Genomic DNA, 20962 nt, shown 5'->3' on the forward strand with positions numbered 1-20962 from the left:
CCGGGGGGTCTTCTCCACTCTCCGTTGGGTCTTCTTCCATCTTCTCCGCTGTCATCTCGGCGCTCCCCGGTTCTCCTCCCGCTCGCTCTCCGGTGCCTTCTTCGGGGCTGGCCGCCGCTATCTTCTTCTTGCAGACCCCGACAACCAACGGCCAGGGTTGTCAATGCGGGAATCCAAGTCGGCTCCCCGTCGCTTCTATGACGGCTTTTTCCCCATCGCGGCGAGCCGGCTCGGCGCTGGCTCCTGCGACGGGGCTCGTAGGTGATCAATCTCGCTGAGAAAGGGAGCGAGATTGACACAATATCGCGGTCACCTACAGTAGTTCCGTCGATCCCGTCACATGGGCTCCTCCCTATGTATGAGATACTGTATGAGATACTATTCCTCCCGCTAATATCAATAAAGGGGCACTATTCCTCCCACTAAGTCACATGACCAGTGACGATACTAGTGGGGGAGGAGCCTAAGTGACGCGATCGACGGAACTACATCAGCATGAGGAGATCGCCGCACTGAGCTGTATCTACAGGCTGTCTATGTGCAGAGGATTTGTGAGTGTGGTTTCTTCGTTCAGTCCACAATCTCTGTTTCCTGGCCATACTACACTATGAGCATCTCTCTGTGTTTTTCTCTCTCCCCTTCTTTTTTATGAGTTGGTCATTTGAAACAGCAAGTTGCAGTACTGAACTGGGGATAGGAGGTATGGTGAAGTACTGAGCACATCACAGGAGCTCACTATTATTGAGCCTAGTCTACATGCTGAAACTGTAAATTGTTCATTTTTTGCTGCGTTTACCTGGTGTATCTTCACTTTCTAGTGTTTGCACTGATGCACAAGTGCACTTTATATATGTTTGTGGAACACATTTTCTGATTAATATTGGATTGGATATATTTTTTCAACCTAGTGGTAACATATATACACACGAGGTGTACTGTATAATAGCAAAGGTTGATTTTAGCGCATTCATCCTATTATATCATTTTGTTTACTGGTTTAGCACCTTTTTTATGTATGCAGCTTAATCATTTGGTTATTTTTGTTGTTTTTTTTTCCTTATTTGATCATACTAGCGCTGTAGTACTTTTATATATATCTCATACATAGGTGTGCACAGGGGGTGTGCCAGGTGTGCCCTGTACTGTAGCAGATTCCCCCTGCTGTTCCTCAGTCCTTTTCTCTGTTTTAAAAGTGAGACATCAGGGGTCTGTTTTGACCCCTGATATTTCACTAAAGCCCCCCCCCCTTCCAATCGGGGAGCCTAGAAAATTGTAAAAACAAAATAAAACATAATATCGTAACAACATCCTATGCCCTACTGACAAAATCCACTACTCTACTGTACACTGCCCTACTGCTATATATATATATATATATATATATATATATATATATATATATATATATATATATATATATATATGTGTGTGTATACAGTAAAACCTTGGTTTGCAAGCATAATTCGTTCCAGAAACATGCTTGTAATCCAAAGCACTATATAAGAAGAGATAAAAGAGAAGAGAGGCACCTCTAAGTGTAGCAATAAGTTGCTAAATGTTGTACCTTCATTAAATGTAACCATATTGCTACACTTAGAGGATCCTCTCTTCTCTTTTATACTCAGTTGTGACATCAGGGGTCAAGTCCCGGGGAAAAAAGTGTGGGAACTCCCACCCAAGATCTACTCCCCCCCACCAAAAAATAAATAAAAAATGATACGCTCATATGCATAATTACTAAACCGCATGTTTTTTTTTTTCGATCCACTGTACCATAGTAATCCTTTATGTTACTGGCCGCTTCCTGTATATGGATTCATTGTGTAGTGTGCGGGTATTCCGTCACTTCCTCGATGCCGTAAGCAAGTTCTTTCTAAATCCCATGATAACTCGCGGCAGAAATCCGCAATGTCTCCTGGGAACAATGACAAAAACTCCCAGGAGACATTGCGGCATCGAGGAAGTGACAGAATACCCGCACACTACCCGATTAATCCATATACAGGAAGCGGCCAGTAACATAAAGGATTACTAAGGTTCGCCTGCCCCTGACAGTGACTCGAGCTGGGCATCGCTGCTTAGTGAAGGATTGGCTCTGGTGGCTCAGGCAGCTCGGCTGCTCTAGTCCTGCAAAGGGAACTGCGTTCCTGCTGTGAAAAAGGTGCAGGAACTCCGTTCCCACGCGTTCCCGCAGGACTTGAGCCCTGTGTGACATGACGCTACTCCAGGGGCGGACTGACCATTGAGTCACTCGGGCACTGCCCGAGGGCCCCATGCCACTAGGGGGGCCCATCAGGGTTGCCAGGCTCAGTAAAACCAGGGACAGTATGTAAAAATCTATGTTTTTTTTAGATCTGTACCTGATATGTCTGAAACCGACATGCTTTTGATGTGAAAATCACAAGATTTTAGCTACCCCGCCTCTGCACTGCCTCCTGGTGTGGTGGCCATCTGTAAGCCCGGGGGGCCCCATAATCTTCTATTGCCCAGGGGCCCCATGAGTTGTGAGTCCGCCCCTGCGCTACTCTTATATCAAGACATCGCTTGTATATCAAGGCAAAATGTATTAACACATTTTGCTTGTCTTGCAAAACGCTCTCAAACCAAGTTACTCTCAAACCAAGGTTTTACTGTGTATATACAAGCTTTGGGGTGCCCACCTATGGCCCTATAATTGGTGGCAGTAATTATGCCCCACCATTGGTATAAATGAGAGAAGTTATTTCTCTCATTTATACCAATGGTGGGGCATAATTACTGCCACTGACACCAATTTATGTTTTTTTTTATTTCCCTTGCAGTTAGAGGCATAGAAATAAGTGTGTGCCAGCCAGAGCAGGGTGTGTGGTGATGTGTAGTTATTTATGTATGGGGTTGTCCTCTTCCCCATGCCTGGTGTAAGCAGCACCCTGAGGATCTCTGTGCCTCCCTTTCCCCAGCTTGTCTGGAGGAAAGATTACAGAGAAGGGATGGATGGCGGTGTGTTTACAAGCAGGCAGCACTGACTTAGTCAGCAAATCGTGCTCCACACAGCTCCAGCCAATGAAGAGGAAGCCTGGCCAGCCTGCCGGAGCGGTGATAGTTGGAGGGAGCAGACAGTGCTCTTGTAGGAATGGGAGGCTGACGTTATACTGGGAGCTGTGAAGGAAGGATGGGGTCTGCCTGCACAGGAGACGTGCACAGCCCCGGACACACGACTGCCTGACATGGATTGAACGGGCTGCCCCCTTCATGTGAAGATGAAATGCTTTTCTCGTTACCTGCCTTACATCTTCCGACCTCCTAACACCATCCTGTCTTCCAGCTGCCATACAGAAGGTAGGGAGTACCGAGGGCTGGGATGGGAGTACAGAGGGTTGGCATGGGGAGTACAGAGGGCTGGGGTGGCAGCACAGCAGCCTGACTTCTCCATCTGTCACATGCCAGCCATGTCTGCTCAGTACACAGTGCTTCCAACTCCTGCCTGTCTGTGGGGTACAGGGGGGCATTATTGTCACCTCAACTTTATCCTGACCAATAAGTCTTATTTTATACCTTCTCCCCACTCTTCGCTGTTTTCCTTAACTTTTATCCAAACTCTCCTTCCTGCTTCTTCTATTATAAGGTGACAACGCCGCTTTTGTATGTAGCAGCAGCGTTGTCACCTTCCACTTCCAGCTTTAGCTCTGCTTAAAGGATAATTCCAGGATATAACTAGTCTTATAAATGCTCCCTACACCTAAGCTAGGAAAGATCTATCACTTACCTATTTCCAGCCCGCTTTGGGCCAGTCATGTGATCCAGCTCCCCTGTGTCAGTAAGCAGCAGCTGCATTGGAGAAGAGAGAGTGCTTAACAACAGCTAGTAATGCCCGGAACGGTAGGGAACATTTTTAGGACAGTGTCAGTCAGCAGCCGCTGCAGGGGAGGGGAGAGAGTGCTTAACAACAGCTGGTAATGTCTGGAACGGTAACATCACCCCTAGACAGCTATGACCCCTCTGTTGTCGGACCTCCCTCTTCTCGCCTGCAGCAGCCACTGACTGACACAGGGGAGCCAGGTTACATGACGGGAGTGGGCTGAAAATAGGTAAGTATTATATATCTTTCTTATACAAGTTCGCATAAGTGTTAGAAAGAGGGTAGGGAACATTTTTAGGACAGTATCAGTCAGCAGCCGCTGCAGGGGAGGGGAGAGAGTGCTTAACAACAGCTGGTAATGCCTGGAACGGTAACATCACCCATAGACAGCTATTACCCCTCTGTTGTCGGACCTCCCTCTTCTCGCCTGCAGCAGCCGCTGACTGACACAGGGGAGCCAGGTTACATGACGGGAGTGGGCTGAAAATAGGTAAGTATTATACATCTTTCTTATACAAGTTAGCATAAGTGTTAGAAAGAGGGTAGGGAACATTTTTAGGACAGTGTCAGTCAGCAACCGCTGCAGGGGAGGGGAGAGAGTGCTTAACAACAGCTGGTAATGCCTGGAAAGGTAACATCACCCCTAGACAGCTATTACCCCTCTGTTGTCGGACCTCCCTCTTCTCGCCTGCAGCAGCCGCTGACTGACACAGGGGAGCCAGGTTACATGATGGGAGTGGGCTGAAAAATAGGTAAGTATTATACATCTTTCTTATACAAGTTCGCATAAGTGTTAGAAAGAGGGTAGGGAACATTTTCAGGGTAGTGTCAGTCAGCAGCCGCTGCAGGGGAGGGGGAGAGTGCTTAACAACAGCTGGTAATGCCTGGAACGGTGACATCACCCATAGATAGCGATGACCCATCTGTTGTCGGCCCTCCCTCTTTTCCCCTGCAGCTGTTGCTGACACATGGGAGCCAGATCACATAACTGGAGCGGGCTAAAAATAGGTAAGTATATACCTCTTTCTTATACAAGTTATTTAGCATAGGTGTTAGAAGGGGGATAGGAAGCATTTTAAGGTTGTGTCTGTCAGCGGCAGCTGCAGGGGAGAGGAGGGAGCACAGACAACAGTGGGCCATAGATGCTTATGGCTGACGTCATTGCTTCAGGCATTACCAGCTGTTGGTGTTAAGTGCTCCATCCTCTCCCCTGCAGCTGCCACTGGCTGATACAGAGGAGATCACATGACTGGATCCAAATGGGCTGAAAACAGGTAAGTATGTATATCTTTCTTATACAGGTTAGTCAGCATAGATGTTAGATGGGGGGGCATTAAGATTAATTAGGTTTATTCCAGAATTGTACTTAAAGGCCCACATGGGGCATTTGCCCAACTCTCCTGAACACCTTTCCTCCTGACAGGAGTGTTTTGGCAGAAGAAAAAAAACATTCAGCGTGTGTAAACGCCTCTAGACTTGCTTGGTCGTCAATTTAATCATTTATTCTGGCTTTTCAAGTGAATTAACGCCCAAGCGCTGCACCTAGCGCTTTTGCTGCGTTTACACGCGACAAGCATTTTTTTCTGCCAAAACGCTACTGCCCCTGGACGCACTGTCTGTAGGGGTGTTCCTGCCTCACTGTCAGTATAAACGTTTACCAAAATGTATTTTCCCTACACTTCCATTAGTAGTGAAAACGCTGCATTGTATGGACAGCAGAGTTGTCACCCTTTTGTGTGTGCTTCTACTATGAACTACTAGTGGAGGTGCTGATGCACGCTGCTTAGGCTCGTCCATTAGCAGATCCACTCGCTTTAACCTGAAAATTGGAGATTACCGAAAGGAAAGGCTCTTTGGTGGACCTAAAGTGGTTGTAAACCTCAGACATGAAATATGAACAAAGGATATCCCTCTATAGTGTGTACTTGGCTCAGTTGAGAGCACTGAGTGCCATTTCTGTCTGCTGCCTCGTTCCTCTGCTATCAGGTTTTGCTGACACCAAGAGAAAAAGGGTGACAGGGGAGGGATCTCCAGCTGATCTGTGTGCTGTGTGGAGGGGGTGTGTCACTTCCCTCCAATCAGCTCTCAGAACTCTCCTCACGGATGTGCCTTCAGCTCTCCGCCTCCTGCTTTTCAGAGCTGAGAGATCCTGTGTATATTCTGCATTTTGAATAGCTGTAGGGAAAAGACGGCTGTAAATAGACAGGTACCGCATATGTAGGGGGATTTGTTTTTTCTCTGTATATCACCTTAGGCCAGCCACTTCACTGGGTATATAGAAGGGTTTACAACCACTTTAATGTATTTTTTAAAGTAAGCCCTTTTCTGATTGGGTGCAGAATTGCATAGTTTATAGAGCATATTGTTTGTAGTTGATTTGGAAGGAGACTAAAGTCTAAGGCAGGGGTAGCAACCTGGGGCCCACCAGCTGTTGCAGAACTACAGGTCCCATCATGAGAGTAATTGTAACTGCCAGCCTTGCAATGCCTCATGGGAAATGTAGTTCCACAACAGCTGGAGGGCCCCAGGTTGCCTGCACCTGGTCTAAGGCCTCCTTCTCATTGCCGTTTAGCTGCATCCATTGGATAGAGCAGCCAGGATCAGCGGATTCTTGCAGCTGGAATGACAGGTACACGTGAATAGCAGAGGCTGGTCAGCCTATACAAAGCTGCAGTAAGGGGTGGTAGTCTAAACCTAGACACATCTGACACTCATCCCTAAGCGCAGGTACTTGCTTGGTATGCAGATACATTCAAACAGTGACAGCCGTTGTCAGCACTTTCTACAGGCTTAGCGGCTTCCGCTACTTGCATGCACCTGTCATTGTGGGTGTAAAAATGCGCTGACTCTCACCGCTGGAATCTAGTGCATGCAGCTAAAGGGCCGTGTGAAGGAGGCCTCAAGGTGACCATACACCAGGGCTTGACAAATTTGCTTGGAATCTAGGAGCCAGCTAATAAAAGTTAGGAGCCAGGAACGCGCCCCGTCCCACCGAGCTTGCGCGCAAAAGCGAACGCATACGTGAGCAGCGCCCGCATATGTAAACGGCGTTCAAACCACACACGTGAGGTATCGCCGCGATTGGTAGAGCGAGAGCAATAATTCTATCCCTAGACCTCCTCTGTAACTCAAAACATGCAACCTGTAGAAGCGTCGCCTATGGAGATTTTAAAGGGTAAAACTTTGTCGCCATTCCACGAGCGGACGCAATTTTAAAGCGTGAAATGTTGGTTATCAATTTACTCAGGGTAACATTATCTTTTACAATATAAAAAAATTGGAATAACTTTACTGGTGTCTTTAATTAAGAAAAGTGTATTTTTTCCCAAAAAAGTGCGCTTGTAAGACCGCTGTGCAAATACCGTGTGACAGAAAGTATTGCAACGCCATTTTATTCTCTAGGGTGTTAGAATAAAAAAAATATATCATGTTAGGGGTTTCTAATTAGAGGGAAGGAAATGGCAGTGAAAGCAGGCAGGGAAGCACCATTAGCATTGCTGGTTGTCTTGTCATACCAACGGCCACCACAAGATGGCGCCAGATCACAGAAGGAAGCATAGGCCTGCAGAAGGCCGCAAAGTCTCGGCCTCAATTACTGGCCGGCGCGGCCCGACACAACCACGCGGCGGGGGAGGTGGGGGCGCACGGAGACACAATATACCCCAGCTGTGCCGCCCCAGACGCCAGGTCGCTAATTCAAGTCGCAATTGCGACCTGGCGCCCGGGGTTTGTCGAACCCTGCCATACACTATAAAGTCTGATTGTACAATTGCCTTCAGATTTACCATCAATCGTGTTGTATGAGGGGCTTGTCTGACACAAAGGATTGTTTAGGTTTGTCCTTATATTAGTTTTGGTTAAGCTAAAGAAGATTATTCAGAGATTGTGCAATCAGATTGTATAGTGTCAGGTTAGCTTTAAGCTTGCTATATGTTATACAGTCTAATTCTAGAGTGTACAGTGAGATTGTACAATCAGATTGTGTAGCATATACGGCTTAAAGCGGAGGTTCACCCTAAAAAACAAGTTTCTACCATGCCATTCAGCATACTAGCGTCAGCTACAGTATGCCTTTATTTTTATTTTTTGCGCCGTACTCACAGTTTAATCCCTTAGTTAAATTTCAGACACCCGCGGGGAATGGGCGTTCCTATGCAGAGGGGAACATGATTGACGGCTGGCTATGGCGCGTCACGATTCCCGAAAATAGCCGGAGTAGGACTCGGCTCTTCACGGCGCTATACGGCGCCTGCACACAGACTTGGAGCTGACTGCGCAGGCGCCGTGAAGAGCCAAGTCCTATTTTGGCTATTTTCGGGAAGCGTGACACGCCATAGCCAGCCGTCAATCATGTTCCCCTCTGCATAGGAACACCTACGGGGAGTCTGAAACTTCACTACGGGATTAAACTGTGAGTATGGCGCAAAAAAATAAAAATAAAGGCATACTGTAGCTCGCGCTAGTATGCTGGATGGCATGGTAGAATTTTTTTTTTTTTTTAGGGTGAACCCCCGCTTTAAAGATTGTACAATCTCTTACAAAAACAATGTAATATGAGGATACACTTAAAGGTTCCTAAATAGGTTCCTTTAAGCTAGTGCATTGTTGCTTCACTAACCTTTTCCTTCAATTTCCCTTCTAAATGTTTTTTCTTTGTCTGAATTTTTCCCTTCCTGTTTCTCCTCAGTAAGCTTGCCCCCATGTTTTGGCTGGGGGTTAGTCAGCCAGAACAGCTTACTGAGGAGGAACAGGAAGTGAGAAATTCAGACAAAGGAAAAAAAAAACATTTAGAAGGGAAATGGAAGGAAAAGGTAAGTGAACCAACAATGCACTAGCTTAAAGGAACCTATTTAGAAAATAAAAAACAAACCTTTACAACCCCTTTAATCAGTTCATTGCTTTAGTATGAAATCAGGCAGGCGCTTGAACCACAATCATGGGTGCTCAACCTGTGGTCCTCTAGCTGTTGTGGAACTACAAGTCCCATCGTGCCTCTGCTTTTGCTTGTAACTGTCAGCCTTGCAATGCCTCTTGGGACTTGTAATTCTCCAACAGCTGGTGGCCACAGGTTAATCACCCATGTGTTGATGGTAGATTGAACAATCAGATTGTATAGTGCAGGGATCCTCAAACTACTCACAGACATGACTAGGCATGATGGGAATTGTAGTTTCTGAACAACTGGAGAACCCATGGTATAGTGTATGGTCACCATACGATATGACATTTCCTTTGTAGACATAAATAGGTGTTGGCAGGCTGGAGATCTGGGTGCCTGATCTAAGAGTACTCATTACGAGGCGGATACAGGGTTAATGATGATTGCTCAGAGAGCAGAAGATATTCAGAAAAACAGGAAATTGTAGGAGGTGGCTGCGTGAATCCCAGAAAATCCTACACTCGGCCAAAGTTCTCAGTTCCGCAGACAGAGTGACATAAAGCTGCTATTCGGATAGTGTTTTAGGATAAGCATGTGATATTACACTACGAATAAGAATGTGATTGCTGAGCGGTGAGCGATTTAGGCCTATTAACCCATGAGGCATCCATCCAGCTACCAGGTGACCTCTTCTACCATAACAAGGTCAATGTGTCACTAGTAGGACTTGTGTCTTCAGTGTCCTGGCTGAAGCGGGATTTTCTTTGGATGCTTGTGTTTTCCAAATGAACAAGGCAAAGATACTTGTATATGCCACAATGCCATAGAATACCTACAATCCACACAGTATTTACTAAATGGTCCATTTTATTTTAGTATGGGCATGAATGTCAGTATGCTATGATTTCTGCTCTTATTGAGGCATCCAACCAATACCAATTTAATAGTACAATGCTTATAGATGCTTCATAATTTGCTGCTACGGGAGAAGTGACTGAGGTGCTTTGATGTCTACAGAACATTCATTACCGACTATTCTCAACTGACTTCATATGATAAACAGACATCCTAATCTTTCTTACCCAATAACATACCGCTCAAGGCAAAGTTTGTTTATGGTTGCACCTACAGTACGCATTCACAGTTGAATTGATCAGATTGTACATTGAAACTTTGTAGCAAATCGCAAGGGAAGAGGCTGCAGTAGGGGCCAGTCTGTGTCAGACATATGTGAGGAACTGCACAGGCGCCAGTAGATACATAAATGTGTCATCAATCAGCCATTGTGTTGGCCTAGGGCAGTGATGGCGAACCTTGGCACCCCAGATGTTTTGGAACTACATTTCCCATGATGCTCATGCACTCTTCAGAGTAGCTGAGCATCATGGGAAATGTAGTTCCAAAACACCTGGGGTGCCGAGGTTCGCCATCACTGGCCTAGGGAGTTAATAGATTAGCCTTTTTCAACCACAGTGACTTCAGGGATGTCTTGGCAAAATACCTAGAAATTGCCCAAAAACTGTACACAAGTCAGCGGTTGGATCAAAATACATATATGCTTTGTTTAGGTTTCATGTACCTGTTTGAGAAGGAGGCCTTCCCTCCTTCACCTATACTGTATAACAGTGGTCTCCAAACTGCGGCCCGGGGGCCAGATGCGGCCCTTTGCTTGCTTTTATACGGCCCTTGGGGTACTATTTCATTCACCGAATACCAACAATGGGGCAGTAGTTTCTCCTACTGACACCAACAATGGGGCCCAATGACATCAACGATGGGTCAAAATTCTTGCCAATGACACCAACGATGGGACACAATTCTTGCCAATGACACCAACGATGGGACACAATTCTTGCCAATGACACCAATGATAGGACACAATTCTTCCCAATGACACCAACGATGGGACACAATTCTTCCCAATGACACCAACGATGGGTCACAATTCTTCCCAATGACACCAACGATGGGTCACAATTCTTCCCAATGACACCAACGATGGGACACAATTCTTCCCAATGACACCAACCATGGGTCACAATTCTTCCCAATGACACCAACGATGGGACACAATTCTTCCCAATGACACCAACGATGGGTCACAATTCTTCCCAATGACACCAACGATGGGACACAATTCTTCCCAATGACACCAACGATGGGACACAATTCCTCACAATGACACCAACGATGGGACACAATTCCTCACAATGACACCAACGATGGGACACAATTCCTCACAATGACACCAACGATGGGACACAATTCTTCCCAATGACGCCAACGATGGGACACAATTTTTCCCAATGACACCAACGATGGGACACAATTCTTCCCAATGACACCAACGATGGGACACAATTCTTCCCAATGACACCAACGATGGGTCACAATTCTTCCCAATGACACCAACGATGGGTCACAATTCTTCCCAATGACACCAACGATGGGACACAATTCTTCCCAATGACACCAACGATGGGACACAATTCCTCACAATGACACCAACGATGGGACACAATTCTTCCCAATGACACCAACCATGGGACACAATTCTTCCCAATGACACCAACGATGGGACACAATTCTTCCCAATGACACCAACGATGGGTCACAATTCTTCCCAATGACACCAACGATGGGACACAATTCTTCCCAATGACACCAACGATGGGACACAATTCCTCACAATGACACCAACGATGGGACACAATTCCTCACAATGACACCAACGATGGGACACAATTCCTCACAATGACACCAACGATGGGACACAATTCTTCCCAATGACGCCAACGATGGGACACAATTTTTCCCAATGACACCAACGATGGGACACAATTCTTCCCAATGACACCAACGATGGGACACAATTCTTCCCAATGACACCAACGATGGGTCACAATTCTTCCCAATGACACCAACGATGGGTCACAATTCTTCCCAATGACACCAACGATGGGACACAATTCTTCCCAATGACACCAACGATGGGACACAATTCCTCACAATGACACCAACGATGGGACACAATTCTTCCCAATGACACCAACCATGGGTCACAATTCTTCCCAATGACACCAACGATGGGACACAATTCTTCCCAATGACACCAACGATGGGTCACAATTCTTCCCAATGACACCAACGATGGGACACAATTCTTCCCAATGACACCAACGATGGGACACAATTCCTCACAATGACACCAACGATGGGACACAATTCCTCACAATGACACCAACGATGGGACACAATTCCTCACAATGACACCAACGATGGGACACAATTCTTCCCAATGACGCCAACGATGGGACACAATTTTTCCCAATGACACCAACGATGGGACACAATTCTTCCCAATGACACCAACGATGGGACACAATTCTTCCCAATGACACCAACGATGGGACACAATTCTTGCCAATGACATCAACGATGGGTCACAATTCTTCCCAATGACACCAACGATGGGACACAATTCTTCCCAATGACACCAACGATGGGACACAATTCCTCACAATGACACCAACAATGGGGCACAGTTTTTCTCAATGACACCAACAATGGAACCCAATAACGGGGCACAGTTAGTCCCAATGAAACAATGGGGCGTTCATTTTCCCCACTGATGTCGGGACCCTTTTGACTCCCACTATCCGGCCCTCGTAAACTCTGAAGGACAGTAAACTGGCCCTTTGCTTAGAAAGTTTTGAGACCCCTGCTGTATAATATGTAGATTTATGTTCTTCATGTCAACAGTCATATCCCCTGCTTGGACGGACTAGGTTCATTTGTACTACTGTATACTTTGATATGCGCGCGGGAGCATCCGGCAACGACTCACTCACATGAAGCAACGGCACATTGCTTCAGTTTCCCCATTGCGCATGTGCCCATGACATCGGCACATGCAGGGGACAGGGGATATCTCCTAAACTGTGCAGGTTTAGGCAATTTCCTGGGTAGCTACAGGTAAACCTTAATATATAGGCTTACCTGTAGCATAACGTGGTTGTATAGGGTTTACAGAGTATGCAGTTTATTTATCTTTTAATCCTTGCCTATGTTCCAGTTTAAGTTGATGCCATGACCGATGCCTCGGATTTCCTGTTTTCGGGTGGCTCCTTTCTCTTGTAGCATCCAATGGAGCCACCCTTATATGCAGGGACTAGAGTTGTAGTTCCCTACACTGTGTGCATCAATAGAAACACACTGGGGTTGATTTACTAAGGGCAAACACACTTTGCAAGTTCACTTGGAAGTGCAGTCATCCGTAGATCCGAGGGGGACATGCAAGGAAAATAAAAAACAGCATTTTAGCTTGCACATGATTGGATGATAAAATCAGCAGAGCTTCTCCTCATTTCAGATCTACCCCTCAGACTTACAGCGATTGCACTTCCAAGTGCACTTTCAGTGCAATTTCAAGTGCACTTTGCACTTGTAGTTTGCACTTGTAGTGAAAAGTTGATTTTCCTTTAGTAAATAACCCCACTTGTGTTTTAATAAACTTATAGGCCCGGATTCACAAAGCACTTATGCCAACATATCTCGAGATACGCCGCGTAAGTGTAACTATGCGCCGTCGTATCTATGTGCCGTGCCCACAATCTGAGATACGCCTAAAAATAGGCTTCCTACAACCGACGTAACTTGCCTACGCCGTCGTATCGTGGGCGCATATTTACGCTGGGCGCATTTGCCGCTCCTATTGATTTTCTATGCAAATGAGGGAGATACGCCGATTTACAGACGTACTTGCGCCCGGCGCATAATATACGCGGTTTGCGTAAGTCGTACGTCCGGCGTAAAGATATTCCCCATATATGAGGCGCAACTCATGCTAAGGTATGGACCAGGGAACACAGCCGTCGTATTTTACGTCGTTTACGTAGTACGTGAATAGGGCTGGGTGTAGGTTACGTTCACGTCATAGGCAGTGATCCGTCGAATCTTAGGGAGTATTTGCGACGTGATCCTGAGCATGCGCACTGGGATGCGTCCACGGGACGGCGCATGCACCGTTCGTTTTTCGTATCTTCATGGCGCTCGGCCCATCATTTGCATCAGGTCACGCCTCATTTGCATTGCTCACGCCCACTTCCACTTACGACGACTTTTAAAACCCAGCGTAGATTCGGAAGCAAGTGGGAGCAAGTGCTTTGTGAATACTGTGCTTGCCTCTCTGTGCTGCGTCGGCGTAGCGTATATTCGATACGCTACGCCAGCATAAATATGCGCCGATGTATGTGAATCCAGGCCATAGTCAGTAAACACTGAGTTCTCCTCCTTGCTTTTCATTCATATATCAGGTGGAGTTGAATCACTAGTTACCACTATCGGAAAATCTGTGAACCTGGCCGGGATTGAGCTGCAGCTTTCCTTACAGGGGCATGTTTGATCCCTCAGAGACCCTGGTAGCCTGTTTGTCTGCACCTACACTTGGGTGCTCGATAATTTGGGATTTATCCTACACTGAACACCAGAAGAGCACTTTTATTTTGCAATTCAAAGAACTATTTGGACATTGGTCACAATCTTGAGTATATTTAAGTAATTGTCTGAGGGATATGTTGCTCTGTTTTTTTTTGCACATATAATTAGATTTTTGGTGTCACAATTATTGTGGCGTGTTTATGCCAATCAGAATTGCACTTTGCACCTTATGTGGTATAATTGATGTATGAAATATTGAATGTCCACTTTCTCATTATATAAATATTTTTTTTTGCACATCAGCATTTTTTGCACCTTAGAATTCACTGTGTAGCATTGGGGTGTACACACTTTGAGACAGCGCACTTTTTAAATATTTTTTTGTGTTTATGTAGTAAGTAATCAGCTACTTTTCAGTGGAGCAGTCTCGATAAGAGTAGCCAAGTATAAGTCCCAATATTTTTTCCAACAGAGTGGCCTATTACCTCCTGGTGCTCTCCACTTCTACTCTCCTATTTTCCCCCCATAGCAAGCCATGTGCCATGGGGGCACACATGCTGGCGATGTGCATTCATAGACACATACAGCACAGCTCGGCCATGCGCCCACTCCCTCATCACAGAATTTGACTGACAACAGCAGGAGCCAATGGAAAGTGGTGAAACACGTGATGAAACCTTTTTTACCTTAAAGCGGAGTTCCACCCAAAAGTGGAACTTCCGCTTTATCCACTCCTTGCCCCCTTACATGCCACATTTGAGGGGGGGGGGAGTGGGGGCTTCAGGAGGAGTGGGACTTCCTACAGCGACCCCTCCCTGTAGGTGATTGCCTGGGACACGTAACAGGTCCCAGGCGATTGCCTGACCAATCACAGTGCGCAGCGCCGCTTGCGCCTGCGCAGTGAGTGCCTGGCCGTGAAGCCGAAAGCTGTCACAGCCAGGTGCCCAAACTAAGGATGAAGACGCCAGCCGGAGAGGGGGGGGCAGAGCTCCAGCCAGCGCGTCGCTGGACCGTGGAGCAGGTGATTGTCTATTTATTAAAAGCCAGCAGCTACACTTTTTGTAGTTGCTGACTTTTAATAAACATTAAAAAAGCTAGAACTCCCCTTTAATGCAGGAAAGCAAAAAAAAAAAAACATTTTAACTTTAGAGCCACTTTAAATATTATAAGTTTGACTAATATTTTTAAAGGAAAATTGTGGGAAGTGGAAAAAAGCAAACAAACAAAAAACGTCCAGCGGCATACAACTGCTTTAATAACAATAATTTCAAACAAAATAAATAGAGAGTTTTTTCTTGTTATATTATCTTGGGCTCATTCAAGTTTGTTCGGCGGTTTTGTAAAGTTAACACCAGTACACAGGGGTGGACTGAGCATTCGGGCACTGCCCGAGGGCCCCATGCCACTAGGGGCCCCCATCAGGTTTGCCAGCCTCAGTAAAACCAGAGAAAGTATGTAAAAATCTGTGTTTAAAAAAAAATCCCAAGATTATAGATGCCCCACCTCTCCAGTACCTTTTCAGTGTGTGTGTGTGTGTATTTTGTGTGTGTGTCTACTGTGTGTGTATATTGTGTGTATACTGTGTATGCATACTGTATGTGTGTGTATACTGTTGTGTCTGTGTATACTGTGTATGTATACTGTATGTGTGTGTATACTGTGTTGCCCCATAATCTATTGCCTGGGGGCCCCATAATCTCCTATTGCCGGGGCCCCCATACTCTCCTATTGCCCGGGGGCCCCATGAGTTGTCAGTCCGCCCCTGCCAGTGCAGTGCCCAGTTCTGCAACATGTTTTTCCATCCTGCACTGCAGCTCATCCACAGCTCTGTTTTGGTCTGAGTTTCTTAGTAATGTGGGTTTGTTCACACCAAGTGCAGCCCAGTGCGTTTTTATTCTGCATAAAAAATGGATGGACAGTATATAGATTCCAATGTCACTTCTTCGTATCAGTGCAGTGTGTTTCAGTGTAGTCAACTTAAGTGGAACATGTCGCATTTTTTTCTGTATTGAATGCATCTAGAATGTGACAAAACACATCAAGAACGCACAGGACCTCAGTTGAGATGAAGGGAATAAAAGGGGGGAAACACACCCGAACGCATCAAAAACTCACTGGAACGCATCAAAAATGTGCATGCAGAAATGCATCCGAAACGCAGAAATTGTGGTATAAACTGGCCCCGAAACTCAGCTGTGGTGTGTTGAAAAGAATGGCCTGTCACAATGTGATATTTCAATAAAGTTCAAAGAAACAAGGAAACAGCACTCTGCGATTTAAAAGCGCAGCGCTGGGCAGAACTGATACTTCCTGTGCAGTAAAACAGAGCATTAAAGTAAGGCATTTTACCACACAGGAAGTGTTAACCAGCCCTAAAACCTTATTGTGAAAAACCTAAATAAAGTTTCCTAAAAATAAATAAATAAAATAAAAAACGACTTTCAATAATAAAAAAAAAAAAAACACCATGAATTAATCTATTCAAAAGAAAGGAAAACATGCTATCTATGTGCAAAGGAAAAGTGAAAAGGTTGTGTATATACAGCATATGCATATATATATATATATATATATATATATATATATATATATATATATATATATATATATATATATATATATATATATAGTATACACATATATACATATACATATATACACACACACACACACATATATATATATATATATATATATATATATATATATATATATATATATAGACTGTATTTTAGATATTCCTTTACTTATGTAAATAAAAATGACCTTTATGTTAGTCCAGTGGGCTTATTTTGGCTCCAGAACAAGAAAGCTTTAAAAATAACTGTGTGCATTGCAGGTGCAGAAATGCTGAAGTAAGCCTTTTTGTCTCCAGTGCATGCAGTATGTGTACTGGGGGCCAGACCTCAAATTGTATTTCCACTTTTGCAGCCATATTTGCATAACACATACTTTATATTTGGTATATACTTCCATTCACATAGCATAACTTTAAAAAATATAGTTAAAAAATGGTGCTTACATTTTTACTTGATTTCTATATGCTTAACACCTTCCTGCCCACTTCCAGCTGGCCCTTGAAGTGGGTCTTACTGCTGGAAGGTGGGATGGACTTCCTGATCATGTGACAGTGGTCACGTGATTGGGAGCCCCTCTCGCCAACTCCCAATCATAAACAGAAACCAGGAGCTGTTTTTACCAGCTCAGTGTTGGGAGTGCAATGAGCATGCTCCCAGCTCAGAAACCTTTCTTCCCATGGTTGTACTGTACAATAAATGCATGTCGCTGCCGGGCATTTTAAAATTTCTTTCCAGGTTTCCCTTCCATTAAATGTTAGGGAGTGGGAAGGTATGTTTACTATAATTAACCCATTCTGTACTTTACTGGCAGATCTCATTATCCATGGTAAACTTAAAGGGGTTATAAAGGTAAAAAAAATGTTTTTTAAATAACAAACATGTCATACTTACCTCCACTGTGCAGTTCATTTTGCACAGAGTGGCCCCTGATGTCCTCTTCTGGGGTCCCACAGTGGCTCTCGCGCCTCCTCCCCCTCTGGAAAGCTCTCTCCCGAGGAGGTTACCTTGCAGGCGCGCTCCCGTGTCATACCGCCGAGTGTCCATAGCCGCCGAGTGTATGACTCGGCCTAGCCCCCCGGTGGCCGCATCATTGGATTTGATTGACAGCAGCGGGTGTCAATGGCTGCGCTGCTATCAATCTATCCAATAAAGAGCTGAGAAGCCTAGGAGAGAGCAACAGGGGATTGCGCCCACTGAAATTGGAGGCTCAGGTAAGTAAAGCGGGGGCTTGGGGGGGGGGGGGGCGGTCACTGCAAGATGTTTTTTCACCTTAATGCATCGAGGATTTACAACCCCTTTAATGTGCACACTGTCTGGGTGGGTGGTTGTAAAACAAACAAACAAAAAAAAAAAAATTTTACTTTGAAAGCTATTCTGAGCATCTGGTTGATTTTATCCCCAAGTTCTTTTTGCTTTGCTGTTTCTTCACAGTCCTTGACCTGATCCAGGGGTGTCAAACACAATATAAAAGCAGGCTGCATCAGCATTACGGTTGCCCTCAAAGGGCCTGTTGTATCTGTAAGAGTACCGTATATAAATGTATGTGCGAGGGCCACATGAAATGGCTTGGTGGGCCGGATTCGGCCAGCAGGCCTTGTGTTTGACATATGCAACCTAATCTTTTTAGAAATTGTCAACCTTTATCTCTTTTTAAATGCCTGTATTACTTTCAGACAGGTTATTTTTTATGATGCAAGAAAACTATCAGTGGTGCCCTAACTGGGGAGCCTAGACACCAGCTACATGGGTTTTCTAAAGAGGGAGCAAAGCAAAAGTTGCTTCCCTTCATACACACCAGTCTCTGACTGAAAACTGAATAGAGCTGGATAGAAGGAGAGGAGAGAAGGGGATTAATTACTACTATTAAACATTTGTGCTGGTTTGCACTTCTGATGCAATAGAATCGCATGACAAGGGAAATCACATTATATTCAATGGTGCCTGTTCAAATGAATGCGACTCAGCACAATGTGATTTTGAAAAAAGTTTCTGTGCTACTTTGGTGCGATTTACAGTGTGACTCTATAGAATATGGCTATGCAAGAACACAGCAAAGTTGCATTAAAGTCGTAATACATAATCACACTGAAAATCACAGCAATATGGCATTTGACCTGTTAACCTGTTAAATAAATGATAGTTTTAGCTATTCAGCCCTGTAAACAATCTTGGGCTAGATTCAGGTACCTGCGCTTGTTCTTACGGCGGCGCAGCGTACCGTATTTACGCTATGCCGCTGTAACTTACAGGAGCAAGTGCAGTATTCACAAAGCACTTGCTCCGTAAGTTGCGGTGGCGTAGCGTAAATGGGGCTGGCGCAAGCATGCGTAATTCAAATATGGAAGGGGGGGCGTGTTTTATGTAAATCTATGATGACCTGACGTGATTGACGTTTTGCATGCGCCGTCCGTGTACATATCCCAGTGTGCATTGCTCCCAAGTACGCCGCAACGACGTATTGGTTTCGACGTGAACGTAAATTACGTCCAGCCCTATTTGCGAAAGGACTTACGCAAACGACGTAAAAAATTCAATTTTCGAAGCGGGAACGACGTCCATACTTAACATTGTCTGCGCCACCTAATAGCAGGAGCAACGTTACGCCGAAAAAGCCTTACGCAAACGACGTAAAAACTACCGCCGGGCGCACGTACGTTTGTGAATCGGCGTAACTAGGTAATTTGCATACTCTACGCCGAAAACGACGGAAGCGCCACCTATCGGCCAGCGTGAGAATGCACCCTAACATACGACGGCGTAAGAGAATTAGGCCAGTCGGATCTTAGGCTAATGTCGGCGTATCTAGCTTTCTGAATACAGAAAGTAGATACACCGGCGCAGCTTTGAATTTACGCGGCGTATCTATAGATACGCCGGCGTAATTCTTTGCTGAATCTGGCCCATATTCAAGGTAGGGAGATATACAAAAACATGTAAGAAGGAGTCTAAAGCAGGCCATAGATGGATCTTTTTTCCCCATCACCCAGTGACTGATGCAAAAAAAAAATCCCCTGTCCCTGTCCTCTCTGCTTTACCATTGTACTCTGAGAGTGGGGATTGCGCTGTCAGAGTACACTGATAAGTGCAGGTGCTGATCGAATTAAAATTTTCCAACATTCTCATTCGATAGAAGCCAATCATTAGATTGAGCCCTGATTCACACTGATGTGATGCGGGAAAGACACAACATCCACTGCAATTCCCGCGCATCACATCGCACTGCTTGCCAATTGCATGGCGTCCAAGTCCACAAGTGTCAATGTTAGATTAACAACCCCCCCAAACAGATCGCAAAATGCAGTGCCTGAATTGCCAATCCCATGGATGGGATTCAGGTGCAGGGAAAAAAAAGGTCCTGCACCATTTTAAACTGGATGCCATGCAATTTGAGCCATACAAAATGCATGTCTCAAACCGTACCTCACACTCATCGCATGTAATGTGCATAGGAGGAATGCGGTGCAATTCCTGTGCGAATCACATGCAGTGTTTTCCATGCACCAGTGTGAACCTAGCCTGACTTCTATGTGAATGGCCATAAATGGATCGAATTTTAGCTGGTCCCTGCTGAACTGACCGAATTTCGATCCATCTCTGGCCAGCTTAATGCTCCTCCTAGTGGCTGTATGTAAGAATACAAAATATTTATATGCTATAGGAAACCCACCCAAAACTTCTGTTTTAGTTTGCTGTAACATTTTATCACATGCTGGTGGATCTGTTATTGTTATCATTGAAGAATGTATCCTTTTGTTCCTTAGAATAGACCACTGAATAAAAAATGTTGCAAAATGTAGCCATTAACCTGAGAAGCATTGACATCCAATATAAACAAGTTCTGGCACTTTCTTTTAGAAGTTGGGTCTATGCCAGATGACCTTGCTACAAACAATGTCAAATGAAAAAACTCCATAAGGAAACTTGCCATAGGTTAGTACACAATTTCCTTACTAAGCTGCTTGCATCTTTGTATTTAGAGACATCATTGTATCCAGATGTAGCTTTAATGTTTCTAGACAGACTATTACTTTTTATGTGTGATGATACAGGGAATGAATGCCAATTCCATGCGTTAATCTTGACTGCTAAGCACATCATTTATGGATAGTTAGCCCATTAATAAAACAGCAGTTAATAACATTTTCTATAGAGGTGCCTGTCTCTATGATTTCACTAATGAGGCACCCCATATATCTATTAATTATTCACTTCAACTAAGATCTATGG

At 45.0% G+C, this 20962-nt stretch overlaps 1 protein-coding gene across 2 annotated transcripts in view; it reads left to right on the top strand.

The window, feature by feature from the left end:
• The window catches only part of PPP2R2B (protein phosphatase 2 regulatory subunit Bbeta), a 482864-nt gene that overhangs the window by 39315 nt on the left and 422587 nt on the right, over positions 1-20962 (top strand). The window contains exon 1 of one of the 2 annotated variants that reach the window (XM_040344570.1): positions 3070-3318. The exons of the other annotated variant lie outside the window; for it this stretch is intronic. Within the exon in view, the coding sequence (XP_040200504.1) occupies positions 3240-3318 (79 nt within the window). The 5' untranslated portion in view covers positions 3070-3239. Of the gene's footprint in view, positions 1-3069; positions 3319-20962 lie in introns of those variants that run through there. 2 annotated transcript variants of the gene reach the window in all.

Source organism: Rana temporaria, chromosome 3 (assembly GCF_905171775.1).
Source record: "Rana temporaria chromosome 3, aRanTem1.1, whole genome shotgun sequence".
Taxonomy (NCBI): domain Eukaryota; kingdom Metazoa; phylum Chordata; class Amphibia; order Anura; family Ranidae; genus Rana; species Rana temporaria.